A 19,517-nucleotide genomic window follows, 5' to 3' on the forward strand; every position below is an offset into this window, starting at 1 on the left:
CTAATCACCCACAGAAACAGAAAGTACAACAGAGTGCTCCACAGCAACATGGGAAGAGCTGCCAACCAAGGTACAATACCAAAAAAGCTTCCAAAGTTCCAGCCAAGGCACTGAAGTATATGTGCTCAACAAAGTTCGAGAGACGACTCTATTGTTACAGCTTACGAACCCCAGTCAGGTAGTACAATTTCACACACTGCATTAATGCCATCAGAAAATTTGAAGTCCTCACCTCCATCCAAGTGATATACCCCAAAAGAAATAGACAAATTCAACACTGGTGCATCTGCAAATATTATCCCTGTGTGTATTTTACATGAGATATACTTATGAATCTGGCACTGTGTGGTGCAGTTCACACAAGATAATTTAACTGTTTACAGTGGGTTCAACAACTTATGCAACACACCCATTTAACAGAATTTAAATGAACCTGAACAACTCCTTTAACTCCTCCCACTTCCTACAGACTAAGGGGATGGCCATTGGCACCTTCATGGGCCAGGTTATATCTGCCTTTTCACAGGATACGTGAAACAGTCTTATTTTTGCTGTTACACTGGCACTAACCCCCACCTCTTCCTCCGCTACATCAATGACTGTATTGATGCAGCCTCATGCTCCCACAATAAGCTTGAACAGGTCATCAACTTTATTAACACCTTTCACCCTAACCTGAGATTCACCTGGACCATCTCTGACACCTCCGTCTCCTTCCTGGAACTCTCTGTCACCATCTCTTGTGACCGCCTCAAAACTGACATCTATTTCAAGCCCAGTGACTCCCACAGCTATCTGGACGACACCTCCTCTCACCTTCCCTCCTGCAAGAATATGATCCCATAGTCCCTCAATTCCTCTGCCTCCACTAAGTCTACTCCCTAGATAGGGCATTCCACTCCTGAACATCCCAGGTGTTCTCCTATTTCAAGGACTGTAACTTGCCCTTCTAGTGATCGAAAATGCCCTCAACTACATCTCTTACATTTTGCGCACTTCTGCCTTCACACCCATTGTTGCCAACAAAAATAAAAACAGAATTCCCCTTGCCCTCACATATCACCCAACCAACCTTCACATCCAACATATCATTCTTTGCCACTTCCACCACCTACATTCCGACCCCACAAACAAAGAGATATTTCCCTCCACACCCCCATCTGCCTTTCGTAGGGACTGCTCCCTCTGTGACTCCTCATCCACTCCACACTACCCACTAACCCCAACTACACCCAGCACCTTTCCCTCCAACGGCAGGAAGTGCTACACCTGCACGTCTCCCCTCATCTCCATTCAAGGCCCAAAATAAACCTTTCATATTAAACAGGGGTTCACCTGCATGTCCGTCAACTTGAGATAGTAGAAACTGCTGATGTTGGAGAATCTAAGATAACACGGTGTGAAGCTGGATGAACACGGCAGGCCAAGCAGCATCAGAAGAGCAGGAAATCTTGACGTTTCGGGTTGGGACACTTCCTCAGAAATGGAGAAGGGAAAGGGGATTCTGAGATGGGGGAGGTGGATAGAAGATGGATAAAAGGAGAAGATAGAGTGAGAGGAGACAGACAGGTTAAAGAGGCAGGGTTAGAGCCAGTAAAGGTTAACGTAGGTGGGGAGTTAGGGAGGGGATAGGTCAGCCTACGGGGGACAGACAGGTCAAGGGGGCAGGATGATGTTAGTTGGTAGGAGATGGGGGTGGGGCTTGAGGTGGGAGGAATGGTTAGGGAGGCGGGGACTAGCTGGGCTGGTTTTGGGATGTGGTCAGGGGAGGGGAGATTTTGAAGCTTGTGAAGTCCACATTGATACCATTGGGCTGCAGGGTTCCCAAGTGAAATATGAGATGCCGTTCCTGCATCTTTTGGGTGGTGTTATTGTGGCAATACAGGAGGCCCCCGGACATGTCGTCCGAGGACTGTGTTGGGGGGGAGCTGAAATTGTTTGCGACTGGAAGGTGCAGTTGTTTGTTGCGAACTGAGCATAGGTGTTCTGCAAAGCGGTCCCCAAGCCTCTGTTTGGTTTCCCTGATGCAAAGAAAGCAACAACGGGAACAGCGGATACAGTATATCACATTAACAGATGTGCAGGTGAACATCTGTTTGATGTGAAAAGTCTTCTTAGGGCCTGGGGTGAGGGTGAGGGGGGAGGTATAGTGGCAGGTTTGGTTGCAGGGGAAAGTGCAGGGGGTCGTGGGGCTGGAGGGGAGTATGGAGCGGACAAGGGAGTCACGGAGAGTGTGGTCCCTCATGAAGGCACATAAGGGCAGGGAAAAATGTCTTTGGTAGTGGGGTCAGATTGCAGATGGCGGAAATGTTGGACGATGATGTGTTGGATTTCGAGGTTGGTGGAGTGGTATGTGAGGACGAGGGGGATTCTGTTTTTGTTATTATTGCGGATAGTGGATATGAGGGATGAGTTGAGGGAAATGTGGGAGACATGGTCGAGGGCATTTTCAATCACTGTGGAGAGGAAGTTGCGGTTTTTGAAAAAAGAGGACATCTGGGATGTTTGGGAGTGGAAGGCCTCATCTCGGGAGCAGAAGCGGTGGAGGAGAAGGCATTGGGAATAGGGGATGGCCTTTTTACAGGAAGGTGGGTGAGAGGAGGAATATTCTAAGTAGTTGAGGGAGACAGTAGGCTTAAAATGGATATTGGTTTCCAGGTAGATGCCAGAGATGGAGACACAGAGAGGTCCAGGAAGGAGAGAGCGGTGTCAGAGATGGTCCAGGTAAACTTAAGGTTGGGGTGGAAGGTGTTAGTGAAGTGGATGAACTGTTCAAGCTCCTCGTGGGAACACGAGGTGGCACCGAAACATTCACCAATGTAATGGAGGAAGAGATGGGGGATAGGGCCAGTGTAGCTTTGGAAGAGGGATTGTTCCACGTACCCTACAAAGAGGCAGGCATAGCTTGGGCCTATGCAGGTACCCATGGCCACCCCCTTTGTCTATAGGAAGTGGGAGGAATTAAAGGAGAAGTTGTTGAGGGTGAGGATGAGTTCAGATAAGCAAATGAGAGTGTCAGTGGAGGGGGACTGTCAACACAGTCCGTCAACTTAGTCTACTGTATCCACTCCCGATGCGGCCTCCTCTACATTGGTGAGTCCTAATGTAGACTCAGAGACTATTTCATACAGTATTTGCACTCTGTGCACGACAAATGACAACACCTTCCATTCACCAACCATTTTAACTCTCCCCTCACTCCCTGGATGACATGTCCTTCCTGGAACTCCTCCAGTGTCACAATGACACCACCACAAACTGGATGAGCAGCACCTCATATTTTGTCTTGGAAGCCTACAGCCCAAAGGCCTAAACATGGGATTGACCAGGTTTAAAATCTACCTCACCCCCCAGCAGCCTCATCACGGTCCAACTCTCCCTCTCATCCCTGCCTCCTTGACCTGACACAACCTGTCCATTTTCTCTCCCACCTATTCATCCCATCCATCCAAGTGACCAATCCCCACTACTATCCCTGCCTACACACACCTGTCACCAATCCACCTACCCTCCCCAGTCCCATCCCTTCTCTCTCTATTTATTTCCCAGCTCCCTTCCTCCTCCTCCCCATTTCTGAAGAAGAGTCCCGACCTGAAACTTCAACTTTCCCACTTGTCTGATTGCTGTCTGGCCTGCTGTGTTCCTCCAGCTCCATATTGTGTTGTCTCTGACTCCAGCATCTGTAGCTCTTGCTATCTCTAAGCATTTGAGTGATTGGTCTTAAATGTTAATACAACTACTCAGATGGAAATCTGAAACTTTCTATGTTGTTGAAACAGATTGGCCGACTCTTATTGATCTGCCATTAAGTATTAATTTTCAAATTCTTACATTCCATAGGCTTTACAATCCCATCATTTGCAACACTAAAGATTTCAACTGCCACATCAATCTTGCGTATTTTGGTTACCAACGAGTAAGGCAGGTTCAGCAAGTTATGTCACAAGATGGTCACCTGCAACAGCTCAAAAAGATTGGTGGCCTGGATTTATCCAACAGGGCACCAAACCAGTATTTTTGTTTCGGTGATTCAGAGATGAACTAGGACTCTCCAAGAATGTAATCTTCAACAGCAAATAGGCTATAATTCTGCAAGACTGATATCAACATTGTCTCCAATATAGGTCAGATGGGCAAAGAAAAAAAAAGGTGTATAAACCGTTATAATTCCCAGCATTAATGCAATACTAATATCTGGACATTTCATCAATGATTCAAGTCATGTGAAACATGCAATTCCATTAAACTTAAAACTGAGGCAAACTCTCCTTTCACACAAGATACCATCTGAGATTCACCTTACAAAGCGGCAGTGCTCTGAGAGCTTGTGATTTCAAATAAACCTGTTGGACTATAATCCTGGTGTTGTGTGGCTTCTGACTTTTCCTCCCCAGTCCAACATCAGCACCTCCACATAGCACAACATGACAATCAATATTTTCCATGTCCAAAGAAAGATTATATTCCAAATGACTGATTCTTTCATCAAATATTCTTTTGTGTTACAAATTAACAATGCTACTATTACAACCATTGTTAATACATTGGCCATCACACTCAATGTTTTGTACCTCACCAAATTGTGACCAACTATATTCCACAGTACAGATTTCAAAGAAAAAGGACGACTCAATGTATTGCCTCATCTCTCACTGTCCTTATTTGAATATTCTCAAGGAATACATTCTTTGCATTTTAAAATCCACGATCATTAAATTTAAAGAGACCTGCCAAGACTTGTGTAAAACTAATGTCAAATTTGTGTGCTGCTCCATGGGAATAGTTTACCCTTATCAACAGTTTTGATGTTTGGGGGATAAAACCCATACAGTTCTCCCCACCCAGACTCTCACTATCTAACTACACATGGGACATTGTCAGAAGGGAGGGAGAAAATGTTACAGACAGTTATGCCATCTTGAGTCGCAGGAAGAAAAGGAGTTTGAGATTTTCACACAAACACATCGGTGTACAAAAAGGTGCTTTGTCATTGTGTCCAGCATAGGTCATATGATGCTGTAATGAATAATAGTCAAGTCATATGAAGAAAGAATTAGCATTTTCAAACTGAATAGTATCAACCACCCATCACGCAGCAACTAAAAAGACGTCATGCCAGACAACAACCACACATCTATGAGACATGATATATTTCCAACAATGACAAAAAAAACTCAAAAATCTTGATACACTGCCATATTATAATATTAAGATAACTATATAAATCTAGGTCTGGTTACATCGTATGTACACCAAGATAGCATCTGAATGTAGAGATACTATTTTGTCTTTATATCCTTAAACACGTCATCAGAAAAGAGCTCAAGTTCATTAAGGAAAAAGGAAGGATATTGTATTATGGCAGAATCCTGACCAGACAGGCCACACTTTCATGATAGTCACATGACACTATGACACATGACATGATATTCCAATATGAAAGGTGGCCGCTTCATTTGAAGTTGCTCTGAACTCAACGAAGAATAAATCATCCTGCCAGGCTAAAATTCATTGAGATGGGTGTGTAACATAAAATGTTGAGTCATTTGCAAATGACTGATGCTCCAGCATTAGAAAGGGAAAGGTCAGAAGAAGAATGATTTAAACATGGTAAGGAGTGCAAGTAAAAAGATGAAATCAGAGAAAAATGAGCATGAAGAATGATCTGGAGAGGCACAAATAGTTGCAGCTCTTAATGCATAACACCTGAAAGGGATCCTGCATCCTTGATGTGGTGACAGCAGTAACTCATGTTCCGCTGTATCAAGAGGAATCACCTCTAATCATGGATAAGTTCAGATAGAATAATATGAAGCAAGAGATAGTTGCTAAGAAAGGAGTTGTGCCCGTTAAAGTGTTCTTTTGTAGACATTTGATCAATCACAAGAAGTGAAATACAAAGCTGTGAAGATAAATACAGTAGAAGGAACAAATGGAATTTTCACTAGACACAGAACTCCTTCAAAGTTGGCATTTCTGGACGAAAAGTAGCAGTGAATTAAGCTAATGCAATATCAAAGTCTGCTCAGATTATATAAACCCGGAAAAAAATGAAATGTTGAAAAATGTTAAAGTGTTATCATCCGCAAAGTTAAGCTTCTGATCAATAATGCTTCATCAGAGCTTTAATGTTGGATGAATGAGATTTTAGTTCCGAGACTTATTATGACCCTTTACTTTGAACAAGGGTACCGTTACATTACTTTCAATTTAGTGGCGTACCCCCAACAAGATTATCATTATTCCTGCACATGTATTAACATAGATTTATCCCATGATATTAAGACCAACCTATGGATATATGTTTATTTTGAACACGCAAACTTAGACTTCAGTCTTGTTGGGCTTAGTAGAAATATGGACATGTCTCACTTACGAGAAACTTCTGGGGCCAGGTTAAATGAAAACTTAAAAACTGAAATTGATAGATTTGGGTATGAAAGTCTATCGAACATTATAGAAGCAGAGCAAGTGGATGGGGTCAACAAACATGATCAAAGTGAATACTTGAGAAAGCTTGTTGGGCTGAATAGTCTATCCTGCTCTCACATTCCTCTGATGCTTTACCCCAATAGTCTCCAACTTGCTTTCATCACAGTTGTCCACTTTCTCCAATTAATACTTCAAATAAACCATTGACATACATATTATTGCATGATCAATAGAAAAACTAATGTATAGAAATAGCCATTATCTGGAAACTGCAGGTAATTGCACTGTAGAGTTAACGGATTTAATTTTTTCTTTATTTATTCATTTGTGGGATGTGGGCGTCACTGTCTGGCCAGCATTTATTGCCCATCCCTAAAATGCATTTCTGTAGGTGGTGGTCAGTCCACTTGTTGAAATGTTGCAGTCGACCTGCTGTGGGTTGACCCATAATGTTACTAGGGAGGGAATTCAAGGATTTTGACCAAGCAATAGTGAAGAAACTGTGATATATTTCCAAGCCAGTATGGTGAGTGTCTTGGATGGGAAATTATATGTGGCAGTTGTTCCCTCAAATCTGCTGCCCTTGTCCTTCAAGATGGAATGATCATGGATTTGGAAGGTGCCATTCAAAATCTTTTGTGAATTCCTGCAGTGCATCTAGAGGACAGAACTGCTGTACTGAGGGCCTGTGTGGAGGGAGTGGATGCTTTTGGGTGTATGCCAATCAAGCAGGTTTTTTTTAGATTAGATTACCTACAGTGTGGAAACAGGCCCTTCAGCCCAACAAGTCCACACCACCCTTGAAGCATCCCACCCAGACCCATCCCCCTATAACCCACACACCCCTGAACACTACAGGCAATTTAGCATGGCCGATCCACCTAGCCTGCACATCTTTGCACTGTGGGAGGAAACCGGAGCACCCGCAGGAAACCCACGCAGACACAAGGAGGAAAGTGCAAACTCCACACAGACAGTCGCCCGAGGCTGGAATCAAACCTGGGTCCCTGGCGCTGTGAGGCTGCAGTGCTAACCACTGAGCCACTGTGATGCCCTTGTTTTGTTCTGGGTAGTGTCAAGGCTGTTGTGTGTTATTGGAGATGCACTCATCCAGGCAAGTAGAGCGCATTCCAATACAGTCCTGACTTGTGCCTTGAAGACGGTGCACAGAGTCTGGGGAGTCAGGAAGTGAGTTACTCACTGATTTTTTCTACCCTCTGACCTGCTCTTGGAGCCACTGTGTTTATGTGATGAGTCCAGTATGGTTTAATTTTGTATTCTCATTATTGAAAAAAAACAAAAAATATTATTCCTTAGTAGACTGTGAAATACACTTTCAGATCCTCCAGCTGAAGGATTTTCACATTGTTTTCTTGGTGCCTGCTCTTGCTGAGGGCTAGATTAGGTTTACAGAGTGATCATTATTGCGGTAATAATCTTTTGTGAGCCCTGAAATGAATAAATGAATGGGGCTTAAAATCTTGGATTTACAGATTAATGCTTAGTAAAGAGCAGAACAAGTTAAGATATGAGAGAAAAAGAAGAACAATGTACATGAAGCCAAGACAATAAAAGCAAAATTACAGGGAAATTAATTTGATCGCGTAATGAGGAGCAGGTCATTCAATGAAGTGTCAATAGAACAAAGGCACCTGAGCTGTAATTGCTTACTGCTCAAGCTACATTGCAAAATGAGGTATGGTCAACTGATTGGATTATTCAAAGACACATTCATTCTGTTGGCAATAAAAAATAAGGAAAAATAACAAAGGAAGAACTAAATGTATTGAGAAATGAAGAAAAAAGAACAAGCTTAATCTACCAGCAGCAGACTCAAAGTAAAGGTACACATTATGGCAAAGTGCAAATGATTTTCAGGAAACCTGACAGATTCAAACAAGACGACAAAGAAGTAACCCATTTAACTTGTGCACAGCAATAGTCTGATCATCCTTGACAGTGAGATAACAAAGTGTGGAGCTGGATGAACACAACAGGCCAAGCAGCATCTTAGGAGCACAAAAGCTGATGTTTTGGGCCTAGATCCTTCATCAGAAAAGGGGGGCAGGAAGACGGTTCTGAAATAAATAGGAGAGAGAGGGGGGTTGATAGTAAATGGAAAGATGGAGAGGAGACAGACAAGTTAAAAGGATGGGGATTAGCCTGTAGAGGTGAGTGTAGTTGGGGAGGTAGGGAGGGGGGATAGGTCAGTCCGGAGAGGACGGACAGGTCAAGGGGGTGGGATGAGGTTAGTAGGTAGGAAAGGGAGATGCGGTTTGAGGTGGAAGGAGGGGATAGGTGAGAGGAAGAACAGGTTAGAGATGTGGGACGAGCTGGGCTGGTTTTGGGAAGCAGTGGGGGAGGTGAGATTTTGGAGCTTGTGAAATCCACATTGAAACCATTGGGCTGCAGGGTTAGCAAGTGGAATATAAGTTGCTGTTCCTGCAACCTTCGGGTGGAATGTTGTGGCACTGCAGGAGGCCCAGGATGGACATATCGTCTGAGGAATGAGAGGGGGAGTTGAAATGTCCACGACTGGGAGGTGCAGTTGTTTATTGCGAACCGAGCATTGGTGTTCTTCAAAGCGGTCCCCAAGCCTCCTCTTGCTTTCTCCGATGTACAGGAAGGGTACAGCGGATGCAGTATACCACATTGGCAGATGTGCAGGTGAACATCTGCTTGATGTGGAAAGTCTTCTTGGGGCATGGGATGCAGGTGAGGAAGGAGGTGTGGGGGCAAGTGTAGCACTTCTTGCGATTGCAGGGGCAAGTGCTGGGTGTGATGGGGTTGGAGGGGAGTGTGGAGCGGACAAGGGAGTCATGGAGAGAGTGGTCCCTCCAAAAAGCAGACAAGGGTGGGGATGGCAAAATGCCTTTGGTGGTGGTTTCGGATCGTAGATGGCGGAATTGTCGGAGGATGATGCGTTTGATCTAGAGGTTGGTGAGGTGGTTTGTGAGGACGGGGCGATTCTCTTTTTGTGGTTATTGCTAGGACAGAGTGTAAGGGATGAGTTGTGGGAAATGCAGGAGACACGGTCGTGGGTATTTTCGACCACTCCGGGGGCGGGGATGTTGCGGTCCTTGAAGAATGAGGACATCTGGGATGTGCGGGAGTGTAATGCCTCATCCTGGGAGCAGATGTGGTGGAGGAATGTCGCGAACCATTTCAACTCACCCTCCCATTCCTCTGACAACGTGTCCATCATGTGCCTCCTGCAGTGCCACAACGATGCCACCCGAAGGTTGCACGAACAGCAACTCATATTCCGCTTGGGAACCCTGCAGCCTAATAGTATCATTGTGGATTTCACAGCTTCAAAATCTCTCCTCACCCACTGCATCCCAAAACCAGCCCAACCCGTCCCCACCTCCCTAATCTGTTCTTCCTCTCACCTATCCCCTACCCCCACCTCAAGCCGCACCTCCAATTCCTACCTACTAACCTCATCCTGCCCCCTTGAACTGTCCATCCTCCCCGGACTGACCTATGCCCTCCCTACCGCCACACCTACACTCACCTCTACAGGCTCCATCCCTGCCCCTTTAACTTGTCTGTCTCCTCGCCGCCTATCTTCTACTCTATCCATCTTCAATCCGCCTCCCTCGTCTCCCTATTTATTTCAGAACCCTGTCCCCCTCCCCCATTTCTGATGAAGGGTCTAGGCCCGAAGCATCAGCTAAATTTGGAGAAATAGTTGTTTTTAAGAATAATATGAGTGAGAATAGCTGTAAGAAGATTTTGTGTTACTGCATTGAGCAGTCAAGATGCTTTTAATATGGAAAGCTCTCCTGAATGAACATAACTGGACCTGACTTAAAAGCTAGTCAAAAAACTGTCTCTGAACCAAATTGCCCTCAACGCACACCTACAAATCTGATCCTCCTAGCTTTCCCTCCCTACTGCCCCCCCAACTCACTCCCCCAATCAATGGTTAAAAAGGGCAACATTTCTGATATAAATCACAATGCATTTCAGTCACTCATTTCTAAAATTGTGGCATGCTTTCCCAGTTTTAACTCACAGTCCAAGAAAAGTAGTCTTCAGGCAGATGTGTAGAGTTTTCTCTTATAAGTGAACATAATCAACAAGTGAAAAAATCAAGCAAGATGCTAGAGTGCATTGTAAATAGACTATATAATTTTATTTGCACTGGAACATAACTGTCTCTCCAAGGAAAAAAATTATCACAAAGCAAACCTCACTATCAAGAATATAATTGTATCAGAGATAATGGGAACTGCAGATGCTGGCGAATCTGAGATAACAAAGTGTGGAGCTGGATGAACACAGCAGGCCAAGCAGCATCTTAGAAGCACAAAAGCTGACGGGATGAGGTTAGTAGGTAGGAAATGGAGGTGCGGCTAAAGGTGGAAGGAGGGGATAAGTGGGAGGAAGAACAGGTTAGGGAGGCTGGGACGAGCTGGGCTGGTTTTGGGATGCAGTGGGGGAGGGGGAGATTTGGAAGCTCGTGAAGCCCACATTGATACTATTGGGCTGCAGGCTTCCCAAGCGGAATATGAGTTGCTGTTCCTGCAACCTTCAGGTGGCATCATTGTGTCACTGCAAGAGGCCCAGGATGGACATGTCGTCTAAGGAATGGGAGGGGGAGTTAAAATGGTTTGCGACTGGGAGGTGCAGTTGTTTATTGCGAACCGAGCGAACGTGTTCTGCAAAGCAGTCCCCAAGCCTCCTCTTGGTTTCCCCAATGTAGAGGAAGCCACACCAGGTACAGTGGATACAGTATACTACATTGGCAGATGTGCAGGTGAACATCTGCTTAATACGGAAAATCATCTTGGGGCCTGGGATGGGGGTGAGGGAGGAGGTGTGGAGGCAAGTGTAGCACTTCCTGCGGTTGCAGGGGAAGGTGCTGGGTGTGGTGGGGTTGGAGGGGAGTGTGGAGTGGACAAGGGAGTCATGGAGAGAGTGGTCTCTGCGGAAGGCAGACAAGGGTGGGAATGGAAAAATGTCTTGGGTGGTGGGGTCGGATTGTAGATGGCGGAAGTGTCGGAGGATGATGCATTGTATCCGGAGGTTGGTGGGGTGGTATGTGAGGACGAGGGGGATTCCCTTAGAGTGGTTATTGCGGGGGCAGGGTGTGAGGGATGTGTTGCGGGAAATGTGGGAGACCTGTTCAAGGGCGTTCTCGACCACTGCGGGGTGTGGGGGCGGGGGGGGGGAGGGGAGTTGTGGTCCTTGAAGAACACGGCCATCTGGGATGTACAGGAGTGGAATGCTTCATCCTGGTAGCAGATGTGGCGGAGTGCTCATGGGAGTGTCTCAGCTCAGCGTGCAAGAGGATTCTGCCTGTGCATGTTTCCGAGGCACGGGGGAGATCGGAGAAGTAACAGTTTCAGCAACAGCAATGGTACCTGCAGTGGCCACATCGGAAACAGACATCTGAGGTCTCCAGGGCAGCAAGATAAGCGGAAGACTCGCCAAAGCCTGTCAATCAAAGAACAAAGAACAAAGAAAATTACAGCACAGGAACAGGCCCTTCGGCCCTCCAAGCCTGCGCCAATCGAGATCCTCTGTCTAGCCTGTCATCTATTTTCTAAGGGTCTGTGTCCATTTGCTCCCTGCCTATCCATGTACCTGTCCAAATATATCTTAAAAGATGCTAACGTGTCTGTGTCTACCACCTCCACTGGCAACTCGTTTCAGGCACACACGCATATCTCCCTTAAACTTTCCTCCTCTCACTTTAAACTCATGACCCCTAGTAACTGAGTTCCCCACTCTGGGAAAAAGCTTCTTCCTATCCACTCTGTCTATATCCCTCATGATTTTGTAGACCTAAATCAGATCCCCTCTCAATCTCCATCTTTCTAATGAAAATAATCCTAATCTACTCAACCTCTCTTCATAGCTTGCACCCTCCATAACAGGCAACATCCTGGTGAACCTCCTCTGCACCATCTCCAAAGTGTCCACATCCTTTTGGTAATGTGGCGACCAGAACTGTAGACAGTACTCTAAATGTGGCCAAACCAAGGTCTCATACAGTTGTAACATGACCTGCCAACTCAACGCCCGTCCGATGGAGGAAAGCATGCCGTATGCCTTCTTAACCACCCTATTGACCTGCGTTGCCACCTTCAGGGAACAATGGACCTGAACACCCAGATGTCTCTGTTCATCAATTTTCCCTAGGACTTTTCCATTTACTGTATAGTTCGCCCTTGAATTAGATCTTCCAAAATGCATCACCTCGCATTTGCCCGGATTGAACTCCATCTGCCATTTATCTGCCCAGCTCCTAACATTATCCTTATGACGGCTGTTATGCTGAATGGCTCTAGATTCCTGCCTTCCGTATCACTCCAACTTTGATCAAAGCAGTTAGGGATGAGAAACAGATTTTGATGAAGCACATTTCCAATGAGTAAATCAAGAAAATGCGGAAAAACCCCAGAAATTCAGAGATGAGAACAGATAATTTAGTCCATTAAGCTTATCCTTTCAGTATTTTAACTCCAGAGGTATTGTTAACTTTGTTGCGTAAAGTGAAATGGCTGGTTACAAATCAGCTGCGCATGCCACCAGAGTTTGAAAATTAATGACTTCAAATCTTGATACAATGGTCTATACAATGGAATGAAAATACCATGTGGTGCTTTTTGTCCTTGTGTGTATCCCTGTATGTCAGTGAAAAGTCAATATAGAACACGCCAAAGTCAGTATGATCCAAGATTGTAAGGGTATGAATCTTCAATTTCACCAGAAAGTTGTAATACGAAGGTTTTAATGGCTACAAATGACGGGACTGATCCATTATACCAAAGAAAATGGGCCCTATAGGCCTTTTTGCACCTTGCATCCTTTTAACACATCAGTTTTCAAACATGCAAACAGGGGGCAGAGAGTGCAATCAATGGTATGCCAGAAAGGGCTTAACTGCTTACAATGTATATAAAAGACCTGGATGAAGGAACCAAAGGGGGCTGAGAGTGTGATACACACTAATAGGGGGCTGATTCCATGCAATTGGTTCAATCAAATTGATAGGTGACCTATCTATTTGGCAGGCAAGTAGGAGTCCCCTATGACTACTATTCCCTCTAATGGGCCCACTGTTTTGGATACTGTAGTTGGGGGGTTGGGGTGCAGATAGCCTCTCAGGAGAGTATAACAGCAGCAGCCAGACCTGTGGCGACACAACTGGCTCTGCTGTAGGGCAGTGTCAGGCAAGATACAAGTGGTAGGAGGCTTGGTACCAACAACTTAGGTAGAAACAAGAATGAGGCCCTGTGGAGCAAGTACAGGGAGTTAGGAAAGAGTCTGAAAAGAAGGACCTTAAATGTCGTAATCGCTGGGTTACTACCAGTGCCACATGCTAGTGACACAAGTATAGAAAGATAGGAGAGATGAATGCATGGGTAAGGAGCTGGTGCAGGATCATTGGGGCCTTTTCTGGGGCATGGGTGAGGGTCCGGTTACACCTAAACTGGAGGGGAACACATATTCACACAGGGAGGTTCTCCACATGGGAGGATTAAAACTAGAGTGGCTGAGGGTTGGGAATCACAGCAGCAGGTCTGCAAATGGAGAGATTAAGGCAAATTACATATTAGGACCAACAAACTAGAAAGAAAGGATTAGCCAAGATATGTAAATGAGCATGTCAGAACAAATGGACTGGAGTGTGTTTATTTCAACTCAAGGAGTAATATAGGTAACGCAGATGATCTTAGAGTTTCGATCAGTACGTGGGTTTATGATGTTGCAGCCTTTACAGAGACTTGGATGAGAGGGGGACAGGTCTATCTGCTCAACGTTTCAGGGATAGAGAGTAAAGTAAAAGTGGTGGAGCAGTTTCATTACTAACCTGGGAGAACATTACAACTGCACTGTTCCACTGAGGCAATATGGGTAGAGCTTAAAAATAAGATGGGTGCAATCAAACTGATGGGATTATACTAAAGGCCTCCAAATAGCCACCGAGACATTGAGGAACAAATACAAAGGCAAATTATGGAAAGATACAATAAGAACAGAGTGGTCATAGTGGATGACTTTAACTTCCCCAATATTGACTCTCTTGGAACAGGAGGCTTAGATAGGGCAGAATTTGTTAAGTGCACCTGGAAGATTTCTTGAAACAGTATGTGGACAGTCCAACTAGAGGAGGAGCCACACCGGACATTGTATTGGCTAATGAGCCTGGCCAGGTGACTGACCTTTTAGTGGGAGAACATTTTGGAAATAGTGATCACAACTCCTTAAGCTTTACAATAGCTATGAATAATGATATGTCAGGACACTGGGGCAAGGCCCAAAATTGGGGGATGACAAATTAAGTGAATATTAGCCAGGAGCTGTTATCAGGCAAGTCCACATTTGACATGTAGGGATTGTTTAAAGACCTGCTGATGAGAGTTCAGGATCAGCATGTTCCAGTCATGAAGAAGACAAGGTGAGGAAACCTTGGATGGCAAGGGAAGTTGTGAATTTAGTCAAAAGGGAAAAAAAAATCTGTAAGGTTTAGGAAGCTAAAAGTGATCAGGGCCTGTGAGGAATATAAAGAAAACAGAAAGGAACTCGAGCAGGGAATTAAGACAACAAGTAGGGGCCATGAAATGACCTTGGCAAGTAGGGTTAAAGAGAATTCCAAAGCATGCTATACATACATTAAAGACAAGAGGATAACCAGGGAGAAGGTAGGATCACTCCAGTGTGAAGGAGGGAACCTGAGCTTGGAGGCAAAGGGTGTGGGTGAAATGCTAAATGAGTAAGTTGTGTCAATGTTCACCCAGGAGGATGATATGGAAGACAGTGTGATACATTGCATACTAATATACCAGGGCATTTGGAGATCAAGAAAGAAGTAATGTTGGTCTCTTGAAGTGCATTAAGATGGATAGGTCCCCAGGGGCCAATTGTATTTACCCCAGGTAATTGAGAGAGGTGAGACAGGAGATTTCTTGGGCATTGACCAAGATCTTAGTATCCTCATTAACCACTGGAGAAGTCCTGGAGGATTGCCGAGTAGCTAATACGGTTCTTCTATTCAAGAAGGGAAAAAAGGATAATCCTGGAAACTACAGATCAGTGAGTCTCACATAGGTGGTTGGGAAGCTATTGGGGAGAATTTTTAAGGATAAGATTTACGTGCATTTGGGAAAGCTTGGCCTAATTAGAGAAAATCAGCATGGCTTTGTGCACGGCAGATTATGTCTGACGAGCTTGGTTGAATTTTTCAAGAAGGTGACAAAGGTGATTGATTGAGGGTATAGCATTGGATGTTGACTACACGGATTTTAGTAAGGCTTTCAATAAGGTCTCTCATGGTAGGCTCATCCAGAAGATTACGATACATGGGATCCACAGTGCCTTGGCTGCATGGATTCAGAATTGGCTTGCCCATAGAAGGCATAGACTAGTGGCGGAAGTTTGTTTTCTCGGGCTGGAGGTCCGTGACTAGTAATGTTCCACAGGGACCTGTACTGGGACCTCTGCTGTTTGTGATATCTAGAAATGATTTTGATGAAAATGTGGATGGGTTAGTAAGTTTGCAGATGATACAAAGGTGGTGGAGTTGTGAATAGTTTAAAAAGTTGTCAAACGATACAACAGGATATAGATCAGTTGCAGATATGGGCAGAGAAATGGCAAGTGGAGTTATCCAAGTAAGGGTGATCTACTGCATTTTGGGAGATCAACTATTAGGGGAAAGTGTAAAGTTAGTGGCAGGGTCCTGAACAGCATTGATGTACAGAGCAATCGTGTGGTTCATGTCTCTAGCTCCCTGAAAATAGTCAAACAAGTAGAGAGGGTGGTGGACAAGATATGTCTTTATTAGTTGGGGAATTGAATACAAGAGTCAGAATGTCACGTTGCAACTTCAGAAGACTTTGGTTAGGCCATATTAGAGCACTACATTCAATTCTGGTCACCACATTACAGAAAGGATGTGAAGGCTTTGTGGAGAGGGTGCAGACGAGATTTACCAGGATGCTGGCTGGATTAGACGGTAAGAACTGTAAGGAGAGGCTAGAAAAACTCAGGTTATTATCTCTGGAGCGGCAGAGGTTGAGGGGAGACTTGATAGAAGTCTGTAAAATTATGATATGCATAGATAGGGATGACAGTCAGAGTTGAAATGTCTAAAAGTACGGAACATGTATTTAAGATGAGAGGGGGAAAGTTCAAAGGAGATGTGAGGGGCAAGTTTTTTTTAACATAGAGCGTGGTAGGAGTCTGGAACACATGGACTTTGATGAAAATGTGGATGGGTTAGTAAGTTTGCAGATGATACGAAGGTAGGTGGAGGCAGATACGATAGGGACATTTAAGAGATTTTTCGATAAGTACTCTAATATGCAAAGATTGGAGGGATATGGACCAAAGGCAGGTAAAAGAGATTAGTTTAATTTACAAATGTTTAAAATATAAGCTGTTCATGCTTCATCGCAAGTATTATTAATAAGTAATTGCTAAATATACAATTTTACGTTGCACTTACAATACCACGGCAGTGGGAATGCGTCATTTTTAAAGTATTATGTTCTGCTTTGGAAATCACTTTTTTAAAAAAAATAAATAAGCAACTTTGCTTTTAATAGTCTCTGCTTTCAAAATGACTTCTAAAGTTTATAATACAGAAAAATTAGAATTAGGTTTATTGTCACATGTACACAAGTACAGAAGTACAAGAGCACAGTGAAAAGTTTACAGTATCGACCCACATGGTGTGGTCTTAGATACAAAATACCTAGGTACAAATCTTAGATATGAAACAGAGAAATAAAGAATTTAGAAGTTACATTTCCTTACAGTTATTCATAGCGTAAATTAGAAAGATAACAAATAAAGTTAAAAAGATAAACAAAACTTTCTATAAAAGGCCTGCAGTAGATCAATGCAGCAGGCTTCCACACATGGTCCAACTGGTTTCACAAGCCACTGACCACCAGCAACAATCCTCACCTTCCGCAGTCCAACAACTGATCTTGTTCTGGTCCGCTCCAGGCATGCTGGTTATCCCCACTCTGTTTGGGCTTCTATGCTGCTCCACTTCATGCCTCCAGCCCACTCAGCTCCAGCCTACTACCCATCCCCACCAACCGCAAGCCTCCATCCCACTGGCTATGTCACTCCACTTGGGCCTCCAGTCCGCAATGCTCTGGCCGTCCGCTGCTCCGATAATGTCATTGCTGCTCCAAGGTAAGTTGTTTTCAAAAAGGAAACAGCGAAGAAAAAGAAAACAAAATAGGAAAAAATGGACAGAGTTGACTAGCCCCAGGCTGAGGAGCCCAGATGCTGCCTCATCCATTGCTGCCATCTTCAGAATCATAAAATGAGTGCTCAGAGTTTCAGATGTCTTTTACTGTGAATGATTTAATGTAATTTTTCCAAAACTATTTAAACCAGTTTACAATATAAATTTAATGTAACTACTAGTGAGTGCAAATAGTATATGACATTTGCTGATTTATTAAGAAACTGTTCATTCCCAGAGCTCCATGCCACTCATAAAATATAAAAATTATTAAAACATTAATAAAAAGTCAGCAATCTCCACTACAAATCATAATTCTAATCTTTCATACCAGAGATCATCTTTCTCTGCAGTAGCATCTATTGTACCATCTGGTATCAGCCACATGAATTTTCCTGTTGGTTTGCAGTAAAGCTGTAGAATTCTCCCCGCCTTGAACTTTGACTTCTCAGAAGCTCATGGAGTAGAGAGATAAAAGCAGCACTAATTTATTGGCTGATAGGAAGTATGATTTAAGTCACCAAACACTGACTTTAAAAAAATAAAACAACAATGTCTAACTGTTTGATTTGTTTTCAAAATCTAATGGGCTTTCAACATGTTAAAACAAAATTAATTCATGAAAAAGAAAATAAAGTGTTCCTTACCATTTCCTCTCTTCTGAGTTCCAGTCCACATCCTGAAAAGATAAAAATTACATCAGTTTCCACAGGCAAAATGCAGAGCTGTCTGTTAATAATGATAATAGAGAACTTCTTATTCACAACAGAAGCCATCTGGTAAAGTTGGTACCAGGAGACACGTACTTTCTGGAAAGGTGAACTTTTCTGTAATATTCAGTTCCTGTGCAATTTTGCCATCATTTTCTCCATGATCCAGTCATCTGCCAAAACAAAATCATAAACTATGCACCATGTATAATGAGTTGAAATGAATGCCCATGAGAAGGATAGTTAAGCAAAGGTCAGCTTGTAATTTAGGACTTTTGGAAAAAAGGGGCAAACAAGTAACATCTGTTTTGCATTACTTTACTTAGTTTGCCTCCTGCACCGCTAAAACTGTATAATGCAAATAAGTTGGTAGACAACATTTTTAAAAGCAGAAAAAGTATAAATTATTCCTCTTCTCCCAAAAAACTTTTCAAAATTTTAATGTTCAGATTTATAGATCTAATCTCTAGCAATTTTCCAGTAATGACAGGTATCTTAGAAACAGAAAAGTAGTTATTGCTGTGATACTACTATTCATACTCAAATACATGAATGACGGAAAAATATTGTTTTGAAAAGAACAAAATTGAGAATGCAAAAGTGACTGTTAATAAAGTAAGTTTAAAATATGATGACAGTGATACACTAGAAAAATTAAATGTATGTAAGACAATATTGTTGTGATGACTATCAAGATTAATCAATTTTGACATCTTGTTCAGTAGAAATGTGAAAACGTGAAAATAGAAGCATTGGTTAAATTGTGGAGACAAGCAGAAACAAGCAGGAAAAGATGAGAGAATTTAAATTACTATTTTAAATATCAGAAATTGCAAATAATTTCTCATATAGAATGATAAAAGAAAAAGAATGACTTAAAATCATAGTCAATATCACAAATCCAAGAATGAACACTACAATTATTACTTTTCCTGATACATTATTGGTATTAGTCTTCCAGAAGTTACAGGAAGAACTGAATAATATACAAACAGAACATAACATTCTTAAAAATGTTTCAAGGCAGTTAAAATAAGGACAATTTATGACCTTGTATCTCTGAGATAGGTAACTAAATTAGTAGAGGCTCAGGTGACATTCCAGTAACTTTGACAAATTAAAACAGTTCATTTTGGATTGAGCGCCTAATATAA

At 43.2% G+C, this 19,517-nt stretch overlaps 1 protein-coding gene across 3 annotated transcripts in view; it reads right to left on the reverse strand.

Annotated features, from left to right (window-relative positions):
- LOC125451593 (oxygen-regulated protein 1-like) overlaps positions 1-19,517 on the reverse strand; it is a 179,394-nt gene that overhangs the window by 40,272 nt on the left and 119,605 nt on the right. Inside the window, exons 5-7 of one of the 3 annotated variants that reach the window (XR_009445758.1) lie at positions 18,460-18,536; positions 18,301-18,332; positions 11,817-11,877 (exon numbers count right to left, since the gene is read on the reverse strand). Coding sequence is in view for 1 of the 3 variants with exons in the window: in XM_048528871.2 (XP_048384828.2) it covers positions 11,805-11,877; positions 18,301-18,332 (105 nt within the window). In the remaining 2 variants the exon portion in view is untranslated. Of the gene's footprint in view, positions 1-11,804; positions 11,878-18,300; positions 18,333-18,459; positions 18,537-19,517 lie in introns of those variants that run through there. The other 2 variants (XR_009445759.1, XM_048528871.2) reach the window with 2 other exon arrangements.

This window comes from Stegostoma tigrinum, chromosome 5 (genome assembly GCF_030684315.1).
Source record: "Stegostoma tigrinum isolate sSteTig4 chromosome 5, sSteTig4.hap1, whole genome shotgun sequence".
Taxonomy (NCBI): Eukaryota; Metazoa; Chordata; class Chondrichthyes; order Orectolobiformes; family Stegostomatidae; genus Stegostoma; species Stegostoma tigrinum.